General features: G+C 52.9%; 4 protein-coding genes across 4 annotated transcripts; 1 reads left to right on the plus strand and 3 right to left on the minus strand.

Moving 5' to 3' along the window:
* Positions 1 to 651: 651 nt before the first annotated feature.
* ssdA (mRNA-binding translational repressor SSD1) lies at positions 652 to 4,962 on the minus strand (the record flags this gene model as incomplete). Its single annotated transcript, XM_026748513.1, has 4 exons — positions 652 to 691; positions 749 to 2,109; positions 2,168 to 4,794; positions 4,866 to 4,962. The coding sequence occupies 4 exons, from the start codon at positions 4,960 to 4,962 to the stop codon at positions 652 to 654; spliced, it is 4,125 nt and encodes a 1,374-aa protein (XP_026602817.1).
* A 3,073-nt stretch (positions 4,963 to 8,035) lies between these two features.
* Positions 8,036 to 9,633, plus strand: DSM5745_06498 (putative RNA export mediator Gle1; the record flags this gene model as incomplete). Its single annotated transcript, XM_026748514.1, has 2 exons — positions 8,036 to 8,800; positions 8,860 to 9,633. The coding sequence occupies 2 exons, from the start codon at positions 8,036 to 8,038 to the stop codon at positions 9,631 to 9,633; spliced, it is 1,539 nt and encodes a 512-aa protein (XP_026602818.1).
* A 1,376-nt stretch (positions 9,634 to 11,009) lies between these two features.
* Positions 11,010 to 20,048, minus strand: DSM5745_06499 (putative myosin class II heavy chain (MHC); the record flags this gene model as incomplete). The annotated part of the gene is made up of 6 exons (XM_026748515.1): positions 11,010 to 17,662; positions 18,496 to 18,719; positions 18,987 to 19,209; positions 19,256 to 19,416; positions 19,475 to 19,735; positions 19,792 to 20,048. 6 exons carry the CDS (start codon positions 20,046 to 20,048, stop codon positions 11,010 to 11,012), a joined length of 7,779 nt encoding a protein of 2,592 aa, XP_026602819.1.
* Positions 20,049 to 20,642: 594 nt separating this feature from the next.
* DSM5745_06500 (uncharacterized protein) lies at positions 20,643 to 21,495 on the minus strand (the record flags this gene model as incomplete). Its single annotated transcript, XM_026748516.1, has 3 exons — positions 20,643 to 20,855; positions 20,914 to 21,324; positions 21,385 to 21,495. The coding sequence occupies 3 exons, from the start codon at positions 21,493 to 21,495 to the stop codon at positions 20,643 to 20,645; spliced, it is 735 nt and encodes a 244-aa protein (XP_026602820.1).
* Positions 21,496 to 21,757: the final 262 nt, after the last annotated feature.

The following is a 21,757-nucleotide window of genomic DNA, read 5'->3' on the forward strand; positions in this document are numbered from 1 at the left end:
GGCGTTACGAGGGTGCCCTGGACTTGATTTTTATTGGTTTCGTGGTGCATTCTTTCTGCTGGAAGCATCGGGCTTGGGAGCATCGGTTTTGGCTTATCCTCGCTGTTCAGAATGTTTCGTATGTAGTGAAAATTAGTAAAAATTGAGACTACCATCGAGCATCCGTCTGCTTAAACCGAGGCGAGCGAGAGCAGGGTATCGCCAGGACACTACAACGAGTTGCGTCCTTAACAATCATCATCTGATGGCTTGACTTTTGGAATAGATGTGCGATCAATCGAAAGAAAGCTCCAATTAGGAAGTGTGTATTGCAGCCTCTCGATAAAGATAGCTAACCTATGCAAGCGTATCCCTAACTGGGGACTCAAGTTTCGACCGAGCCTGTTTGTAGGCGTCAATATATCAAGACAACCGGACCATCATATCGACCTGACAGGTCCCAATATTATAAAGCAAAAAAAAAAAAACAGACAAGAGTACGCTAGACAAATTAACAAAATAACACAAGCTGGACACAGCCACGGCCAGCGATAACACAGGTGGCTTTTCTGCCTGAATCAACAACAGGCGAAACCCAAAGGACGGCGAAGCATATAAAGACTCTTTGATTTAAGCGCGTCGGTGGTGGCAGGGGTAAAAATAGCGAACCCTCTACAGTGCGTAGGGGTTGACAGACCTGATGGTGAGACAACTAGAAGGCAAAGCGTTAGTCGAGAGCGGGTAGAAAAGAAACGAGGGCGCCACTTACGGAGGACTCTTGCTCAGATCGGTCTTCAGAATGATGGGTACGCGAGTCATCTCCGTCACGTCTTGGATGTACTCGCCTCCCTCTTCCCGAAGCTTGAAGAGGCGGAGGTACTTCTCCTTGTTAGTAAGCTTAGCCTCAGGGGCATCGGCGGTGTTGGTGGCAATCTTGGGGTCCGAAAGCGTGCGCTGAGGACCTTGGGGCAAATGACCGTTGCGAGTGGGCGACGGCGGCATGCTCTGAGTTGAGCGGTCTGCGGAGTTCAACGAGACGCCAGCTGCCATTTCCGTAACCTCGGAGACGTCATCATCATCGTCGAACAGAGCATCAACATCGTCAGCGGACATTGTTCCGGTCTCGGTCTGCTTTCTCAGAGCTTCCTCTCTTTCCCTGGCCCGTTCACGAGCGGCTTCGGCCTCTCTTGCGGCTGCTGCGGCCTGGGCAGCACGAGAGTTGGCCGGCTTAGGACGTTCATCCTCCGGGATATAGGCTGACGAAGGCACGCCCTTCTCCCAGTAGAGTTCCAGGACACGAGACTCCTTGCGATACTCTGCCTTCTTCAAGGGTAGCTGGTCGCAGTGAACACGTTTCTCGAAACCATACTCGGGAATGAGAACATCAAATGCGGACTCGTAGACACAAAGCACAATACCTTCGCTGATAAGGTCACCACCAATTTCTTGGCGGAGTTTGTCCATACTGCGACAAGCTTCAATGTGAACGCTCTGCTCCTGGGCATTGTGCGCAGAATCCTTCTTGTTGTTGCAGATATCTGCGGTCTTGCTGAGGGATTCAATGTCATCCGTGAACTCGATAGCGCCATCAGATAATGCAGCCTCGAGTTGGCGATGGACGACAACATCAGCATAGCGGCGCAATGGGTTAGTGAAATGAGTGTAGACGGGTAGGTTGAGGGTATAGTGAGGACGCAGTTCGTCCTGGACGGTGCCCGCAACATAGTACTTCGCACGCTGCATGGACTTCACGAAAATTGTCTCCATTCCCTTGCGCAGATCATCGTCTTGAACCTTGCAAAGACTACTCTGCAAGCTTCCACTGCTGGACTCGTCGAGCCCAAACCCGAGTCTGTTCATGCGGTCGACAAATGAGTGGAGACGACGAGGGTTAGGTGACTGCTGACGGCGAAGGAAAGCTTTGTCGGGGAGAGCTGCAAGCAGCTTGCGGGCAACAAGGAAGTTCGCTTTGAAGCTCAGTTCCTCCACAAGCTCACGAACGGCCGAAGAGTCGAAAATGTTGCTCTCCACCGGCACATTCTCGTCGTCCAGGGAATGGAGTAGGCGTAGAGGAGGAATCTGGGAAACCCGATTTCCAAGTCTCGCTTCGCGGAACTTAGAGGCGGTGCGCTGCTTATAGTTAGCCTAAAAGAACCGAGATGTCAAACACATGATAAAAGTTCCTTACCTGTAGTCCACGAATGGTATCAACTGGAACACCTGCCAATGGAGCATTGGATGATCCCTTGATCACGGATTCAGCCTCATCGTAACTCAGTCTACCAACACTCTTGATGATACTCTTGCCGATCCAAACATCGTCGTCAACGGCTCCCGTTTCGGGGTTGGCCTTGAATACGACACTGACTGTCAAGCGCTCCTCACCTGGGAGCAAAGCGCATAGTTCAGTCGCGATACGCGGGGGTAGCAGTTTCACCAGACGATCAACAAGATAGACGGCAGTACCACGTTTCTTCGCCTCTCGATCAACCAGCGAATTGGCTTTGACGAAGTGAGCGATATCGGTGACGTGGATGCCAATCTCTACCTTCCCGTCCGGCAGAGTCTTGAAGTGGTAGGCGTTATCGAGCTCATTGGTTCCGCTCGGCTCAACAGTAAATGTAGTTTCCTGGCGGAAGTCCCGACGGGAAGACAGATCGCCTTCACTAGCGATCGACCAGTTTTCCCAGCCAATGCTCTTCAAGACGGCGTCAGTGAACTCATCGGAGCCAAAGTTGTTGTCGCGGAGGAGCGCCTCGGTTTCAACCTTCAAGTCACCCATCTCACCCAATTGTTCGACCAAAGTACCAAAGGGATGCAGCGAGGTGATGGGCCATCTCTTGATGCATGCGACGAAGATGCGATTGGCGTAATCTTGATGCTTCTCGACAAAATCGCGCGGAGCTTGCTCAGTGGGGATTGCAATTAAGGGAACACGCTTGTCGGTAGGCTTGAACCAAACGATCTTGGGCTTGTCCTGCTGTCTATCTTGTTGGCGGCCATGGGCGCCATCCCTTGCAAGCCTCTCAGCTTCCTGCTTCTCCTTCGTTGCTTGGCTGCTAGGGCGGAGGAGGCCAAGTGTACCAGAAAACATCTGGCCAGCGATACGTTCAATGACGGCGACGACGTGGCCAGCATAAAGTGGTTTCTGCTCATCACTGATTTCATCTTCTTCAACCAGGAGCAGGCTCTGGCCCTCAACCTCGACATCGTCGTTCTTCTTCTGAGTCGGACGCTGTCGGAGACTGCCCCGGCGGCGAATGCTACCGTCAGGTCCAATCTCTTGGCGGTCTCCAGTCGAGTCAGAACGGGACATCTTGTCTGTTCCAGCATTGCTACCAGACCTGGCATCGGTGATGTCCTTGCGTTTCTTCTTTTCTTCCTTCTCCCGCTTCTGGGACCAGACTTCATCAACATCGAGAAGTTCAATAGCCACGAAATCGCCTTCAAGAGCACGGTTTCGATCCTTACTACCGCAGATGAAAATGTCGGCATCCAAGTCTGGCGTGGTAACGTAGGCATCGGAACGGTTCTTCTTGTTCACTCTGAGAATACCTGAGACAAGTTGACCATTGCTCAAGAGCGCAGGAAGGTTGGCCTGGGGAAGGTAAGGCGTGAACAGAGTTTTCCTCTGCTGCTGCTGTTGTTGTTGGGTTTGCTGAGCAGATAGCGGCTGGGGAGCGTGTTGACTAGCCTGGAGACCACCTAAGCCCTGACCGTTCAGCTGCCCACCCTGTTGCAGAGCTTGGAGCTGGGCTAGTTGCAGGGGGTTCAACTGTTGAGCTCCGCCGAACATCTGAGGGGGGGCCATGACGACCTGGCCTTGGGGCAGTTGAATCAACTGAGGCTGGCCGGGGTATTGGAATGAGCCAATCGAGCCAATCGACTGGTTCATTGACGCGCGTGCACGATGTCCAGGTTGGAACCCAGAGTTCTGCTGGCCGAGGCCCTTTGACTGATCCTGGGCTTGAGCTTGGTTGTTAGGCTGGCGCCAGTTACCGTCGAAATTCCTGGATGGTGTCCGAGCGTGGGAAGCTTGGCTTCCACGGCGTTGGTTCTCAGGACCAGCGGAACCATCATTGGCAGGGAACTGGAAACCACCCGGGCCACGACCAGACAGGGAGCCACGATTTCCACCAACAGCCATAGACTGACTGCGGCCATGAGCACTCGCTCTGATGTTACCGGCGCGGTGGAGGCCTAATCCTTGCGCCGACTGTGCTGTGTTTGGGGTAGATGGTTTGTCGTCGGAGGTAGAAGGGCCCTCAGACGAGTCACCGGAGGGGGCAGGGAACTGGAACCCAGATGCCGCGCGTTTCTGCTGAGCGAGCTCTGCGGCCTTTTTGGCCTCCGGAAGAGCAAGAGAATGGCGTCGCTGGTGACCACCGCCGGGAGGGCCTCCACGGCCGCGACCATGACCGCCGTTATCATTCTTTTGGAAATTGCCCTGCTGTTGTTGGTTGTAGTCCGAATAGCCAGAAGCCCCCGAGGATGGAGCTGGAGGAGGGCCACCCATGCCGAAGCCCGGAAGGGCCGATTGATTACGGCGGTGGGAATGCTGATTCGAAGCGTTTCCGGGGATTCCAAGCTGCTGTTGTTGCGCAACCCCAGGGAATTGGAAGGCACCGAGCTGTTGCTGAGAGACTCCGCCTATGGCCGCACCGCCACCCTGGAGAGAAGGCGTGAAACCCGAAGCCTGGCCAATCTGCTGCGGTTGCAATAGGCCCATATTGACATACTGCTGGTGCGTGGCTGCAATCTGCTGTTGTTGCTGCTGAAGCAGCTCGATTTGCTGCTGGATCGCCAGTTGTTCCACTGTATAATCCATTGTTAGCAATTCACCGTTGGAAGAAAGCGGCGAGCTGGAAGGCGCGGTCAAGACATACTCATAAGAGGGGTAAGCTCAGATGGGCTCCGTCTGTGAGCGATATGCAGCTTTCGACCAGCTGGTCCGGGGACCCCAGATTGGTTCTGCTGGTCCATCTTCGCAATGAAAAAGGGAGCGTCGTGAGTGTAGAATGCCGAGCGATGAGAGAGCGTCGAAAGACTTGGGCTGACAATCGCTGGGCTTTATCGACAGGCGAGGCCGACCGGTTCGTTTGCGACAAAGAAAGGTGTCTGAAGTATGCTGTATAACGAGAGGGGCGAGTTAGTTACTGCGGGATAGGTAGGAAGGTGAGTTGGGTAGAAGAGCTGGAGGCAAACACCAGGCATTTCGAGGGGAAGGTAAACAGGCGAACGGTGGCATTTTCCAGCGGTAGGCTGCGATTGCCCCGCGAGTGTGAAGGCAAAACAGTGCAAGGACAGAATAGGAAGGCACAGAGGAAAGCGGGATGAAGGAAGGAGAGCCGCCGAAGGCTCGGTCAAGGTATGCTGATAGTCCGGGGGCACATACCTTCAGAGCGGTCGCTTGATTCGATATAAATTTATAGTATAACGTTTTGAAGTCGTCTTTTGGGTTGGTTGTCGACAGACAGTGGTCTCTTCCCCTTTTGCACGGAGTCGACTTCGCACTCGAGAGGAAAAGTGGGCGGCAACGACCGTTGTGTAGAAGCGGAAAAGCAGGCAAAAAAAGACAAAAAGACGTATACACACAGAAGTAAGCACAGAGGCAGGACCTCTGCAGAATTAGGACGGCAAAGACCGAAGGAGAGGATGAGGTTAGAAGAGCTGTGAAGAGGAGAGGGGAACTCTCGACTGCGTAGAGTAAGCGGGTGGGAGCTATCGGTTGCCCCAGAGTGCCATCCAAGCGATCTCCACCGCAACAAGGAAACCTCGAAACCTCAACCAAGAGTGTTCTAGCAGACTTTTTTTTCTTGGGTTGAGGAGCGTTTCCCCCTTTTTTGCCTTGACAGGAATTGTACGAATTCTGTGACGTCGGAATTGCAAGGAGGAACCCGAGTCCCACTACTAACGGTTGGAGCCAGAGAGAGGACCAGAAAAGGGGGGCAACTCAGGCTGCGAAGGAGAGCTGTTGAGTTGGCGCCTTTTCTTGGAAACGAGCCTTAACGATAATTTCCGTAGTCTTTCAGTGCGTCAGATGCAGCAGAGGATCTGAGCACGCAGAAAGAGAATGGCGAATTGATAAGAATAACACGATTCTGTTGGCGGGAGTTGAAGGAATGGCCCAATACTGGAAGAGTGGGGGATGGAGCAAAGAAGGAGGGGTAGATCAAAGGAGGGAGTGGGCGAGGACAGAGAGAGACAGGGAGAAGAGAGAAGCGAAGATAAGAGAGGATGAGAGAAGAGAGAAGAGAAGAAAAAGAAATGGGGAAGATGGAGCTGGGGGAGAAAAGGAAGAGTGAATTAGTTAGTCGCCCTCGTAGTTCTTCAGGAGAGCAAATCAGTGGACAGGGACGGTCTCATACGGTCTACTTAATGATGACTACAATATGAACAAATCACGCAGGGCAGAGCTCAGTATTGCCATCATCATTCTACTTAAACGCTCCATCTAGCTACCCCGGGATTCCTAGCAGATAATGCAGGCCAAGAGGCTGATATCTGGATTCGTCAACTTCTCAAACCTACCCTGATATGCCCCAGCAACTGGGATTACGACAAGACCCTTTTTGTCAAAGCTTGACGAGCACTGACTGAGCAAGAAGTTTAAATGTCACTAACCCGAAGGTACCGCTCCTTGGTACCGCTCTTTGGTCCCAAAAGGTTCTGGTTCGCGATCACGAGCTGGAGTTGACAGCTCGATGGGCCGAACGTATCGGTACCACGCGATTCGATACCATTTCCCGGAAAACGAGTTCCTAATGAAGACTGTTCATGTACCTATCCTGCAGGATAGAGAACTGGCCGTGCAAGCACTGCAAGTAAGGTGCTTAGCGTAGGATCCTCGGGAGGCGATTCAGCCCCGTATCAACAGCCGAAGAGCTTGCGCTCCGGGATTCTAGGCTCTCCGCACATGAATGGACGAGACCGCGGATGGACCAAGCGGTATGGCGTACAGCACCGTTCCTTGTCTCTTAAACCTTCGGACTCCGGCGACGTGAGTGTTGGTCTCGTGTCTCGAGAGTGATTGTTCCCTGAAGAAACCACGGTCAGTTTGCCGAAGGACTCGGTCTTCTGAGTGGTTCACAGACCCACCAAAGCTCTGGACAGACGGGGTCCCCTTCAACCTGAGACAGAGGTTCGTCTCGCTTTGAGAGGCTCCCGGCTTTGGAGGAATCAACGGAGTAGTGATGGCTTCGTCGGATCCTAGTCCAGCCTTTCCAAGGCTTAATTGACACAAGAGCAATTGCAACGGCCAGTTCAAAAGCGAGATCTTATGATGGCCGTCATGATGTAAAGAGCCCCGTCGGGACCAAGGAACCTGGACGACCCCAGAAAGCGGCACGGGCGCCGAGGATCATCAGCGGCATCTCTCGCTGGACAGGCTGTCGGGCCGCCCAGAGAGACCACTCTAGCTCTTCTGACTAATCACGTGCCGGTGCTGGTCGAGTCCGCCGGAACAAAAAACGGAGCGCGTCCCAAAATACCGTACCGCGCTGTATATCTCGGCCGGTCGCTTTCATTCTTTTATAAAAAGAGCCCGATCTCTTTCACGAAGCCCGAAACAAAGGGTGAGCTTGTTGAGTTGCTGTTCGAAACGCATTGGCTCTGTCGCTGATTCGCTCGTTTCTAGGAAGTCCCATGAGGTAGGCCCTATATGCTCGGCATCGACGTCGTACCAGGCCGCTCAATTCATTCTTTCGGATTGCCCTCGTTCACTTTACGAAGATCTCGCTCAAATGCATTTTGAATAATCGTCCGATGAGTCGAAATTCCCAGCCGGTAACGACCGCGTAATTGCCCGTCCCACTACCCTCGGCCTTCGTTTTCCTCGGACAGGACGCGCAGAAACTGTGAACAGGAGTTCCTTTCCTTGCCTCAGATTATGATTCATTGCGCGTCTATTCTCTGTCACTAGAAAGCTCCCCATACTAGAAGATCGAGGTTTCTTCAACCCTCAGTCTGCGCGAATCTCAACCACAACCAAAGTACAACCGTGAAGATGGGACGATCCAGTTACCCTTCGCAACCGGACAGCCCGTCTAGGCAGCTGATGCTTGACCTGACCCGAGATTTGGAGCAATTACGCGTTCACAACTCAGAGCTGAAAAAGGTCAAAGCATACGAGCGACGATCCTTCTACGAGAAGCTTGACAGAGCAGACAGCGAACTGGAAGCTCAGCACAATGCAGCACTCGACAAGGTCGCCGCTCGCCATGAGCAAGTCTTGGAGGAAGCCGAAGAGACACTGAAAGCCCACCAACGCGCGGTGGAGGAAGAGCACCGTCGCAAGCTGGAAGAAGCCCGCAAAGAGGCGGAACGGATAGAACGCGAGAAGGCTGAAAAATTGCGGAGGGATCAGGAACTCGCAAAGATGAAAGCGGAACGTGAGGCCGCGTTGAAAGCTGCAGAAGAGGCGAAACGCAAGGCGGCCGCGGAGATCGAAATGCAGAAACGGTTGGAGCGGGAGGAAAAGGAGCGCAAGGAGAAGGAACAAGCGGAAGAGGAAAAAAAGAAGCGTGAGGCAGAAGCCCTGAAGGTCGAACAGGAAGCTGCACGGTTGAAGGAAGAAGAGGCGGCTCAGAAGCAGCTCGCAGCGCGTCAGAAACAACTCGGTGGTGCCCGGCTGTCGGAAGAAGAAATTAAAACTCACCAACGCTTTGTCGAACTGCATCAGCACCTGAAGAAGTTCCGCCAGTTTCTTCGAGATCAAGGCAAAGCAAACCCTACCATCAAACAAAACATGGGAGACCTGCGCCGCTCGATCAAGAAATGCGTTGGCCAACTACGTGAAGGAAAGGGCGTAAACAAAACTCAGGTTCGCGCCAAAACAGCCCTTTCATCCAATACAAAAACTGACTATATTTTCTCTCCCAGACCCAAGAAATCCGCGCCAATCTCGAAAAGGCCGCCTCAATAGCCGAACCCTCCGTCGACGTCCGCCAATTCATTGCCTTCCCACCCGAAAACATCGCCAACTCCGATGACAACAAAGTCCCGGCCCTCCTAATCTACGGCCTCAACATTCTCGCGAAGTCCCTAATCTCCTCCCTCATAACAGAAGCCTCTATCAATCAAGGCCACGCTGAACCAATCGGCATCATCGCCGCCCAAATCTTCTCCATGGACGCCTTCGTCTACAAGGGCGTGCACATGGTTGACATCCTCTGGGCCAAATATCACGTTGTATGCCCCGCGCTCTGGGGCTTTTACGGGAACGAAAAGACCGAATCCGGTAGAAAAGCGTTGGGATGGTGGCGCGATGGTGGTGCCGATGGGCCCTTCGTCAGCGAACAAACGCACTTAGACCGCATGACTGCACTGGGTGCTGGATTTGCTGCGTTGACATTGCGGAACTTCGGCAAGACTGCGCGCAAAAACCCATTCCCCAATACGCTTTACTGGTCCGCTATGCATAAGATCCTTAATATCCCTGTTGCGGATATGCAGGAAACTCATATTACGCTGCTTTCTGCTATGCTGCGGTCTTCGGCTGAGAGGATCGTCGGCTTCTTTGGACATATTGGGTTGGCGTTGATGAGGAAGGCGATTGTTGAATTGCCGGCCCAAATGCCGCGTCAGAGCATGGGAGTTAACCAGCTGAAACTCCTGAAGGATCTCTACCAGCGCGAGAAGCATATTGTTATATGATGAACTATTTGCGCCGAGTCAACCACATTCACACCGCGAGCCGAAAGACACGACGCGTCCGGGTACTGATTCTCAAATAGAGCAAAAGACGATACCCTTGAACGCGCTCGCTAGACAAGCACGCCTAGCCATATTTGAATGTTCGCCTTACGCTGCATAGCATGCACGAGCTTTGCCTATCTGCTCCACCTATTTACAGCAGATTTGGACACTTGGTACAACTAGGCGGCCCTCATGAGATCTGACGACCAGGCAAACGACATCGACCTGCATACAAATAAGATAGCATCGCGACCTTTGGTCTAGCGGCCCGAGCTCCAAGCGAGGGCGTGGTCACCAGTGGCGTGCATGCACTGCGCTTTGCTTTGGGGCGGTGGCCGTCTTTTAGGGCACCCCAAAGACAGGAGGAAACAGCCTGCAACATCCGGAGGAAGATGACAGGCCGTATTAGCCAGATGTATTGCAAGGAAGTCCTCAGGCTCGATTTCAGTATGCAAACGAACAGACCTGGAGAAAAAGAGAAGGAACGAAATATTTCTTTCGCCAGCATTTTAGATTAGATCTCAAGATATCCATGTACAGCTATCTTGTATATATACCAATGTACCTACCCTCAATGAAGGGCGCGGATTTGGATAACATGCAGGAGATGATTTTATCCACGAGATTCTTTGTAGCTATACTTATTTATCGGCCGTCACCACACTAGGCCTCTAGTAGACAAAAATTTGAATTTTGGTGCCGCTGGTTCGGACAATTTGTGAGTGATTTTATAAGATAGCTCAAAATATATATCCACAACAGTGTCTATTCAAGTGAGCGATCAAAATCGATAAATCATGCAATAAAGAACTCTAGCTGCTCCAACCAGCCTGCTCAAAGCGTCTCGAAATACCATCTACGCGACGATAGTCCAAATGAAAAAAGAGCGAGTCTTAAGTGGCTGGAAGAAAGAAGAGAGTCCACAGTATCCAGTCTCATCTAAACAAGGATCCTAGCTTGAAAAGAAGACAGAAAGTAAATTCTAAGAGATCTGAGTGAGCGACAAAGGTAAGTAAGCACCTAGCTAGGTTAGATTAAAGAGATTTGTCTGTCTTGGAGAGAAGAAAGAAGCCAAACAGTATACAGAGAGGCGCGAAAATCAGAATCAACAAATGGTATCTGGTGTAAATATCACGAGTAAAGAGCACGATAAATAACAAGAAGTAGGCGAGAGTGGAGGAAGTAAGCTCTCTCGCACCACCAGTATTAGATACAAGAAAATATGTAACTAGCTGGGAAGAACCAACTTGAAGCAAGACGACGCGCCATATTAACACAGTTTTGGAGACGATCAAATGAACAAAGGAAAGGGGATTATAAACAGTCTATCTGTATCATGCTATTTGTGGGCCGAAGGGGCCATCGGCCATCTCCCGGGGAGAGGCCGAGACGAATCCGTCAGCGGTGCTCTCGTCTTCTTCGAGGGGTGATTCCACCGGGGATTCCGCCGGGGACTCCTCCTGGGACTCCGCCTCCACATAGTCGGTAGGCTCCGCGTCGTGGTCATAGCTTGACTGGCGCAGGAGCGGAGGGGTGCTTGGTGGCTCTGGCATTTTGCCGGCCGCACGCGAGGATAGTGGCCTGGGTGTAGTGTCGATGCCTTTGAGCGACCGGCTTTCTGATGGCCGTCTCCAGCTCGGGCCAGCTGCCGCACTGTTGTTGGGGCCATTCTGTCGGGCGTTGGAGCTGGGAGGGGTCAGGAGTCCGGAGAGGAAAGATGTCGCGGGACTTGGCTTTGAGGGTGTCTGCTCAGAGTTCGCATTTTCTCTGCCCTTGCGCCAGTTGCCCCATGCTGCAGCCGCCGCGAGAGGTAGGGCACGCGGAGAAGCAGTCAGTTCGGATAGAGAGGGTAGGCTTGGGAAGCTCTGGCCGTTTACGGCCCTCTCCTTCTCCTGCTGCTGCATTTGAAGATTTGCCTTTAAACGAATAGCGGCATCGCGAACGGAATCCTTGTTGAACGAGGGCTTTGACAATGTGTTGATGATGTCTTGAAGGTCATCAAGACGGACACCGAGAAGTTCACGCAGCCAAGTAATCTCTGTATCGCGCTCCTTGATCTTGGTGGGGGCATCTTTGTCGACAGCGGAGAGTTCGGCTTCAAGCTCGTCGATGCGTGTTTCACGTTGCTGCAGTTGGTCCTGCAGGACCAAGATCGACTCTCGGAGAGCCTGGGGCGAGATCTTCTCAGGCACCGACGAGCCCTGGTTGAATGGCAGCGAAGGAGAGCTGGAGTGTGAAGGCGCAGTCGGTCCTGCAGATTTGGCCGATTGCGCAGCCTCGGCAGCGGCACGAGCAGCCGACTGGGTGATTTCGAGCTTCTCTTCGAGGTGTACAATTCGCTCTTGGAGGTGCCTGATCTTGTCTTCCGAGAACTGCAGCTTCTCAAAGTAATGGTTCTCCGTCCGCGTTTTATCCTCAGAAGAGTTATGCATGATGCGAGCGTGACGTTCGCGGAGGTCGTTGAGAACACGTTCATGCTGTTGCCGCTGATCTTCCAAAGAGTCTTCCTTGGATTGGATAGCACTAGCCACAGCAGCAGCCTTTGTTTCATGCGCTTCCTCAAGGAGCATTTCGTAGCGCTCTCGTGCAGTGTCACTGTCGAGTTTGACATTGTCCAATTGAGTCTCCAGACGGGTGATTTGGGCCTCCAGCTCGGCACGGACAATGTTGACTTGGGTGGTGGCAGCCTCAATCTCCGTCTCCATCGAGGCTCTGGTACGCTGAATCTCAACTCTACTGCTCTCGCGGGCCTCGTTAAACTCGCGCTCGAATCGAGCAGCTTTCACATCCAGCTCCTGGTTCTTCTGCCTCAACTCATTGACAAACTCCTCAAGGCGTTCATTCTCCTGTTGCGATTGTCCGAAGATGAACTTGAGCTTCGCGGCCTCACGCTCCTGCTCTTCCAGCGTCGCAACTTCAGTTTCGAGCTTTTCACGCAACTTCGTCTCCCGATTGTGGGATGCCCGTAGTTCGTTGTACCTGGCGTTCATCTCTTCTTCCTTGCGTCGCCAAGAGGCTTGATCACGGGCGATTTCTCCAGTAACGACAGCCAGTTGATCTTGAAGCTGATCCATCTTTCCGCTGAGATTCTGGCGGATGTGGAGACCGTCTTCGATGCGAACCTTCATGTTGGCAACGGTGTTGCGCAGTTGGTGGTTCTCGGCCTTGGCCTCTTCCAGGCGAGCATTGGCTTCCTCGGTTTCCCGCTTCGCGCTATCGGTCATGAAGCGGTACTCGTCGAGCGTGCCCTGGAGTGTAATGTTCTTGGAAGAGAGCTCATCAAGCGTCAGCCTGGTGCTTTCGCGTTCCTTTTCGAGCATAACAGCTCTCTGCTGGAAGCTCTCATAGTACGGCATCTTCTCTTCCTGGAATTGCAGTAATCGTGCTTCAGCAGATTCGGCAGCCGCACTGTGACGGGCAGCTTCGTCTTCAGCATCCTTAAGCAGGCGCTGGAGCTGGGCAATGGTGTCCTGCGCATGTCTTCGTTTCCTATACTCAGCTTCGGTTCGCTCATCAGCGCCTCTCAGCATCTCCTTCAAGCTGTTGATTTGGAGCATGAGACTGTCGGCTCCGATCTCTTCCGCATCCGACCGCGAGCGAGAGTTGATTTGAGCGGCAACAACTTCCTGAATCATTTCGCGCAGGCCGGCGGTCGGGTCTTGCGACAGTTTCTGGGCCGTCATCGCGTGCAGCTCAGCGACGGTACTGCGAAGCTGTTGAAGTTCTTCCATGGCAGGCTGTTCCGGAGCAGGAGCAGGAGCAGGCTGAGGCTCATGGGCTGCCAGTGCCTCCAGAAAAACGTTCCTAAGCTTCTCGAGCTTACGCTCTCTACGGTGAATTGGTGACCTCGCCCTGTAGGATGCATTCTCCTCGTACTCATATTCGTCTTCGTCGTCGGCGTCACTATCCATAACTTCAGCAGATGTACTTCGCAGAGCCAATGGAGCTTGGGTAGGAGCAGAAGCCAAAGCTGCAAGTGAGTCCTGGATTGATCCAAGCGCGTTCTCGAGAGGGTAAAGGCGCTCATCGATTGCGGATCCGAGAAGTTCATTGATACGGCGATCAAAGAATTTGCTGCGGTTTTCCAACTTGATGTCTTCTCCTGAAGAAATCACATCGTCCCAGTCGCTAATATGGTCATTCCGGCTTAAGAGCTGTCGGACAGGCGAGTGGATGTTGGAGACTACACCCTTGGTAGGAGTGGCTGTGAACTGGGACTGTGCATCGAAATCAAGTCTAGGCACATTGAGAGTATGAGATATTGCACCTCTTCCAGGGCTAGGGCTCGGTGGTTCACTCCTGTTGTTCGCATGATCATGGCGTTTCTCTTTCGATGGCGCTGGAACTGGCTCTGGCAGGTGGCTAGCGGGCTGGGGAGTGCTGATGCGTTCGACACCGACCTCAGAATCCTCATTGAGCTGATCCATGATGGCATTGAGCTGATCTTCATCAAGAGAGTCTTGGTCTTCCTCGATGTGCGCACGATCCTCTTCTGCTTCAGGGATATCCTCCGGCTGATCATCCTTCACATTGACATTAGCGGAAGCCGACAGCTCCGTGGATAACTGCCGTGCAGGTGGTGACGCCGGTGGGCTTGCAGCAGCGAAGCGGGAAGCCATCAGGCCCTTGTTTGCCCTGGGTGGCGTGTCCTTTGGAGGAGGCGCTGGCGGCTCAGCATTAAATGGCACGAATTCAGCGATGGAGGGCTTGAAACTGAATGGCTTTGCTGAACCTGAGAGAGCGCTCTTCTGGCCGAACTGAACAGGCTCGACTTCCCTGGCTGGCTCGTGCTGTTCCTTCGAGACCTCAGGGTCAGGCCTATCTTCAGCAACCACTTCAGGGCTCTTATGTTGTATCTCATTTGGCCCGGCCACATTGACCTTAGCCTCGGAAGGAGCCCAGGTGGAAGCTTCACTGGCGGGTGTATCCCAACGTTCAATGGGATTGTTCTGGGAAACGACGGGTTTTGATTCCTGCTCAGGAAGAGCGTTTTCCTTACCCTCGGCAGGCGCATAAGAAGCGGTTGGTGTATGCTGAGGCTGAAAGTTACTGGCCTCGCCCAGCGGGTTCGATATGCTGAACCGGGCCTCGCCTTCGTCACTTCCGCCGACGCGTCGAGCACGCTTATGTCGATCAGTAGGATATGGGCGACCACGAGAATCGCTTGATTCTTTGACTTCCGACTTATCCTGCTCGTCTTCCTTCACTTCATCTGGTCTGACAATCGGGATGGCCTTTGATTTCTTGGCAGACTTGGAAATTTCCGCGAAGTCGATATCGTCAAAGATCTTGGTCCTACCGGGACTGAAATCAGGCGCAGCGACGTTCAACGCAGCAGCAGACGGGGCAGAGAACTTGAATTCACGGGACTGACTGTCCTGGCTGCCGTGGAAGATATTGTCAGTCTGGCCAGGAGTAAATGTAGGAGCAGCAACGTTGAGCCGCCCAGCAGGTTGTTCAGCGCCAAAGGTAAACACGGAGTGCTCCAACGTAGGAAATTGGAAAGCATCTTGCTGCTGGAACGGTAACGATTGCGGGGCAGCTTGACCGGTTGGTGCGAACTCCTTTGCCTGAACGTTGAGACTCGACGTTGACAGTTTCGAACGGTGTCCACCAACAAAAGACCCGTTACTGGGTTTTGGCTCATGCCACGGAAACTGGTGGGCGAGCGATCCATTACGGCGGGGCGTCCCAGATAAGCTTGGGTTGGTGTCGATATCTGAGCCGTCATGAGCAACCTCGGCGTTATAAACATCTCCGTAAAAGTGGTTCAGATGCTGAGCCATATGTTGAGGCGCGTTGGTTTCAGGCAGAGCCCATCTAGAGTTCAGCAGGCCGGGCGCACCAAGGCTGTGATGCATTGGATCGTAGTCACCATCATCAAGCTCTCTGTCGATAGAATCCTCCAGATGGTAATCCGGCGTGACCTGGTCGATACCGCGCTGAAGTGTTTCACTAAGATTATGACCACGGCTGTGACCACGAGGAGTAGGCTGGGCAATCTCGACCGTAGACGCATGGAAGTTGTCCGGGTTTGGCGGAGGGGTTCGCAGCGGCCGGAGTTGATCCTCAGCATAGTCATCTTGCGCCAGGTGGTGAAATTGGTCATTGAAGACGTCTTTCTGTTGTCCCACGTGGTCGCCAAATCCGGGATGGAAAGCATTTGTATCGTTCATTGGAGAAACAGGTGACAGCATAGAGGTAAGACTGGACAGAGTGCCTGGAATAGTTGATGTAGGACCACTTTGACGCAAGTTGATGAAGCTCTGAGGTGTGAGTGAGCCTTGCGCGGGCGGCGTCGGCTGGAAGGGAAGAAATCCTGGCATGATACCTTGGTCGACACCGTAGAAGGGCGTTTGCATACCAAACTGAGATGCCGGTGACGCCAAAGAGGCGATCCCATTGCTCATATTACCCCCCTGTGTGAGTTGCGGAGAGAAAGGATGATGCATTGACAGAGGGTTGCTAGCAGCTGATGCAGATGGGATTGGCGGAGATGCAACGAGACCTGGAAAGGGCGTCATAGGGTTTAGTGTAGCAGGTGATGGAGAAGGTTGGATTTCTTCATCGCCTCCAAACACACCCAGGGCCCGGAGCTTCTCTTCTTGCAGGTGGTTAACATACTCATCCCAGAGCGCCTTGTTCGGAAAGCTAACGTTGTAGTTGCCAGGATTCTGTTCGTCCTTCAGATCGCCTGCATCGGGGTAAAGCGGGCGACTGGCACCTCCGAGCTCAAAGTTGAAGGGATCCTCTGGCGCGCTAACGTTGAAGCCTCGAACATCGTAGCCTAGCTCCTCCCATTGCTGCAAGCCCCGTCTGACATCTTCGGCGGTCAAGAGGCGGTATCCAGACTCTTCTGTACCTCTTTTGTCGTAAAGGGGAAGGTCGATAACACAACCTTTGCCGCGCCAGGGTATCTTCTTCTTCTGTCTTCGCGGCAACGGCTTTTCTTCAGCTAGCTGCGCCGTGGTGACGCTTGCTTCAACGGGTATTACCGGCGTGTCAATCGTCGGCGTCGATTCCTTTTCTTCTACCGGAGGCGGTGGGAGCGGCTTCTCGTCTGGCGGAAGAAGCTTGTGTTCTACCCCAGCAGGCTGCGTCTCTTTTGTGTCGGCCATGGCGTTTGGCTGCTCTTTGTCGTATGCGAACCCCCAGAAATCCTCCTGTCGGAGAGTATCTGTTCTCCTGTGAAGGGACTCCTTGATCTTGCGGAGCGGCCCTGCCTTGGCAGCAGATCTCCGGTTGACAAAGTCGGCTAGAGTTGGGGTTTTGAGCAAATCCTGGTCCCGAGAGTCCTGTTCCAATCCAAGCCAGTCGTCAGAAGCGTCGTCTGCGAAGTGATTCGCGGCCGTAATGAACGATGGGGCTTCGCTGCCGGAATCGTCGCTTAACCAGTTGCTTCGCTCGGTTCTTTGCTGACCAGAAAGGTACTGATTGATCCAATCCTGCGTGAAATCCTGTATTGACTTCCCTCGTCTGCTCTCTGGAGAACGATCAAGGCTACCACTGACCTCAATGGTTGGACCTTCGAACGGATTCACGTGTCTGTTCGGCTCGAGCCCGAATTGTATGGAGATTGGCGAGCTATCTCCCGAGTCGCGATCAACACCAGCGTCTTTTTGACTTAATGACCACGAGACCGTTCGCGGACTGGGTGCGGCATACGGCGACCCCCAAGCTGTGGTGTAGTATACACTGCTTTCCGCTTTCTTATCCTCCGGGGAAGTGGTAGACGAGTCCAAAGCACCACGGTATCTTGGTAGGACGGGTAGGGTCGACGGTTCGTTGAAGGAGACGCTGCGGTTCCCAGGAGAGGTTGGCCGGCCAGGTGATCCAGCGGTCGAGCGACTCGACGCACCTGGAGATGGGAAGGGCGATTGCAGCGGGGCCGACAGCAGTGAACTGTCACGGACGCCAGATGGGTTTGAGGAATGCGGCGGTGGGGGAGAAAGCGCCGAATTGGCGGAAGACACGGTTTGATCTAGATCTGGAAAAACAAAAGATCAGCTAGGAGCTTTGACAATCAAGCCTGGTAGGAACGCGGGGTCCTCTCGTATGCTGGTGGAAATGTAGCTGAAAAAGTGACCGACCTTCCGTGTCGACTCTTGCAGCAAGCACTTGCTTGCTGCTCTCCTTATTGTCCAGAATGTTGAAGCATGGAACTCAAATCGCCAGTGTCTTTCAGCTCGTCGATCGTTTATCGCGGGACCTTCTGACAACCTCAAACGCAAACGCAGACGCCGATGCGGAGCTGTTCGTAGGAGTCGTGTTCCGGGCGAGTCGCGGCGATTTGGCGGAACAACCCCGTAAATGGAGCGAGGGGACTCTTCAGGGGGAGGGGACGGCAACAGAGATGATGAACAACAGATCACAGAAACCTAGGGTATGCGAAGGACTTGGACATGGCGCATACGCGAAGGACAGCCGGATCGAGGTTGAACGATGGAAGAAACGAAGAATCGACTGACACTAGGGGAGTTGGCTTTCAAGGAAGGTTATTTTGCCGGGTTGCCTATCGGGGTTGGGCCATGTCACAATTTCCACGGGCAATCTGAGCAAGCAAAGCAGTATTTTACCGTACGTAATTACTTCAAGCGCCCTAAACAGAGGCCCTTTATTTCAACTAGTAGCAGTTAGCTGGCCACCGGCTCCGTAGGAGCTTCGGGGTGACGAAGATCATTGGCTACTATACTACGTATAGCAGGTTAGGAGATCGCTAGTAAACAATGTTAATTGACGTAAATTCGAGTCTAACTCTCTGCAGTTGTACTCCGTACGCCGAGGCTGCGGACCCTTGTGCTTGCTGCTTCGCCAACTCACCGCCATGTAAGAGGTGCAGGTCAGACGCGATCATATCATCGATTACTCCGTACTTGAGAAAGATAGAGAGATGGACGTCGAAGCGTATCAGACTCTTGAGAACATTATCATTGAGCCACAAGCATGATCCGAAGCCCCTGAATGCCTGCAAATTGCTAAACCCATCAACATTGACTTCAACCAAACAACGTGGTTCGTGTCGGCTACTCAGGGGTAAAAGTGCGCTATGAACCACGGTTCCCGCTTAGTCGTTACCATACTTCGACTAACCCACGGTCGGAGGCTATAACTCATGCACTATGGCCTCATATGATGTAACTATTCTTCAAGGCGACTGTTCGCGTCTATTCAAAGCACGGTGCACTCGAACGTGATTTGGAAAATAAATATATTCCGTGTTTATGTGATAAGATGTGATATAATTTTCAGATACAGAAGCGCAGATCCGACGTATTCCGACTCTTAAATCAATGCAAAACTAGTTCGGGCACGTCATGTCGAACTTGGCCTTGCGGTCGTCGGTAAAGAGACCCCAGTGCTTCTCGTCCTTGACCTCGCCGTTGTCGCCCTTGCTGTCGGGCTTCCAGCTCTCATCAAAGGCCTCAAAGTAGAAGACGTCGATACCCCAGGTGAGCATAGCACAGACAGCATTCTTGTAGTATTTCTCAGCGGAGTCGGTGCTGGCCTTGGCAGCGCCGTAGTCGGATCCGCCATCTTGAACAGTCAGTAGGAACTCAGCGCCTAGAAACGGGAAACTCACCGGTAGGCCAGCCGCTCTCGCCGTTGCCGAAGCGGATGTTCTTCGCATTGTCACCGGCAACCTGCTCGATGTGGGCCTTGGCCTGCGCCATGTCATCGAAGTAGGTAGCGGTGGCATTCTCAATAGGCTGGCCCTGCCAGTACGCAAAGCCGTTCGCCATGCTTGAGCAAATTAGCAATGCAAGATGGAAGGGCCACGACTCTGTCTGTGGGGGCTTACAAGTAGGTAACGCCTCCGGTGATGAGAGGGTCCGCAGTACCGTCGGCAAACTTGTTCCAGCTGTCCACGGTACCGACCTCAACACCATCGAACTCCTTCTTGACCTGGTTGATCCTCTTCAGGAGCTTCGGGGCATCAATCAAGTCTCCGCGGTAGAGACACTCGGAACCGACGGTGATCGCGTGGATGACGTCTTCGTTTCCGGGAACGGACTTCTTCAGGGCTTCGAAATCTTGGTTGAAGGACTCATCGTAGTCGGGCCTGAGAAGAAACAGACGTTAGCACCAGAAATGGTCCTAATCGAACAGGGAAAATACCAGACACCCAGCACAACCTTGAAGCCCTTCGCCTTTGCAGCCGGCACGATGTTCTTGGCGGTGTCGCAGTTGCTGGCGGAGTAGGTACGGACGAGGGTCGTCAGGTGCTTGATCGCATCGAAGTCTTTCTTGTAGTCATCGGTCGTTTTGCAGGATGAGTCCGGGTTCTGATTGCCCAGAGCAAGTCCGAATGTTCCGCGTTCAGCGAGAGCCGGCATGGCCGCCGCCAATAGAGCAATGACTCCGGCGACACGCATTTTGATATATCTTTGACGGGTATGGAAAGAACGAAAGGAAGAGTTGAAGAGAGCTCGATCTCGGTGATTGTCGAGAAGAATTGAATTGTCTCCGGTTTTATTTACTGTCAAGAATGAGGAATGTTCCGCAGGCTGTTCGGCTCAGGAAACAATCCAAGCAAACACAACTAAAATGAGTGATACGACACCAACAAGAGTAAGGAGTGACTGGATTCAAAGGAAGTGATGCCGAAGAAACAATCGAACGTTGGCAGATGGAGATTGAACCCTGGGAGGTCCCTGGGAACTCCTGAAACCGACCATACCCCATAAGGCCAGGATTAATCAGGCACACCACTCAAGGGTCTTCTCCTGCCCCACTCTAGCGATCCCTATAACCCTGCTCTATTCTTGGATTCACCATCAGCTTGTAAACAGGCCTGGACTCAATGATTTTCTCAATCGTCTTGCCAGCTTCAGGTACTGATACTTTCTCATTGATTAAAGATGTGGGCGAACTAAGAATACAATGAAGCGAATGGACCATGCGATCCTATCTTGAGCCTCCAGGGTCCAACACTGCCCTCCAACTTGACACTCCCACCTCTCACTTCTCTACTCATCAAGGACAGACCTTGCTTGCCTTCGGGTAATATGGCGGCCGGTTTTACTATTGAACCGACTACAAATTGTTTCCAACCGGTCCCGTTCCCAATCTGCTGCAATTCGGTGGAGAAGGAGTACCTCGTCGAGGGTGAACTCATCGTCGAGATAATAAACTTTCTTCGTCCTCGACCGCTTGGAAGGGACATAGTCCGAGTCATCAGTCTACTGACGTCAATGGTTCCATCTTGCCTAGGATGCACGGGAAATCGCCGGTACTCACCTCTTCATCGAGCGACGGACTGAACGACACATGACGACTCTCTCTGCCATAATCTTCGTCATAATCTTCCTCAAAATACCAGTCATCGTCATCGTTCTCGTACAAGTCGTTCAGATCGTACGCTTCGTGGACTCTATGCCTGCCATCCCGAATATCGAGCCAGCGCTCCTTGAGTTCCGCGATTGGTCTGCCGTCCATCACGGTTGATATACGTTTCCATGAGACGTTCGACGCTTTCAATTGCCGGAGCGCCTTGTCATCTTCAGAGGACCACCGGAGGCAGCCTTGAGTTGTGCTCGGAATGACGGCCATGGAGTGATGATATGAGTTTAGCGGCCTACGGGTGGCTCCAAGTGCGCTACGCATTGCGGGATATGCGCGTTGTCGCCGTGGACGTGTGATAGGAAGATCCTGAAGATATAGGTAAGTAACCAGGACCGCGGCCTGCCTCTGGCTTTAAAGGGTTATTACCTCATAGCGGTCAGCGTGCACATTTCTGACGGCGTATGCAGGCCTCTCGCGGACATTCCCTGGGAGAAGCGGCATCCGGTACTGTTTTCCATTGGACACGAGAACCGGCATCATGATAGGCCCGAATGTCAGGCCAAGAAGAACTGAGATTGACGAGATCGTTCCTAGATAGCCTTCGAACGAGGAGTCATCCAGGCGCAGTGGAAATGTATCTTGTCATGATGGGAAGGGCTAAGCCATCGCTACTTCCGAATTGAGTACAGTCTGGCTAGACCTCGACCGGGTCAATTGCTCGGTCTACGCCTAGATGAAAGGACTTCTGGAAGAATTGGTACGTAGGTATTGGTCTAGAGGATGCTGTCAGCTGTATAGA

Source organism: Aspergillus mulundensis (assembly GCF_003369625.1).
Source record: "Aspergillus mulundensis strain DSM 5745 chromosome Unknown scaffold_6, whole genome shotgun sequence".
Classification (NCBI taxonomy): Eukaryota; Fungi; Ascomycota; class Eurotiomycetes; order Eurotiales; family Aspergillaceae; genus Aspergillus; species Aspergillus mulundensis.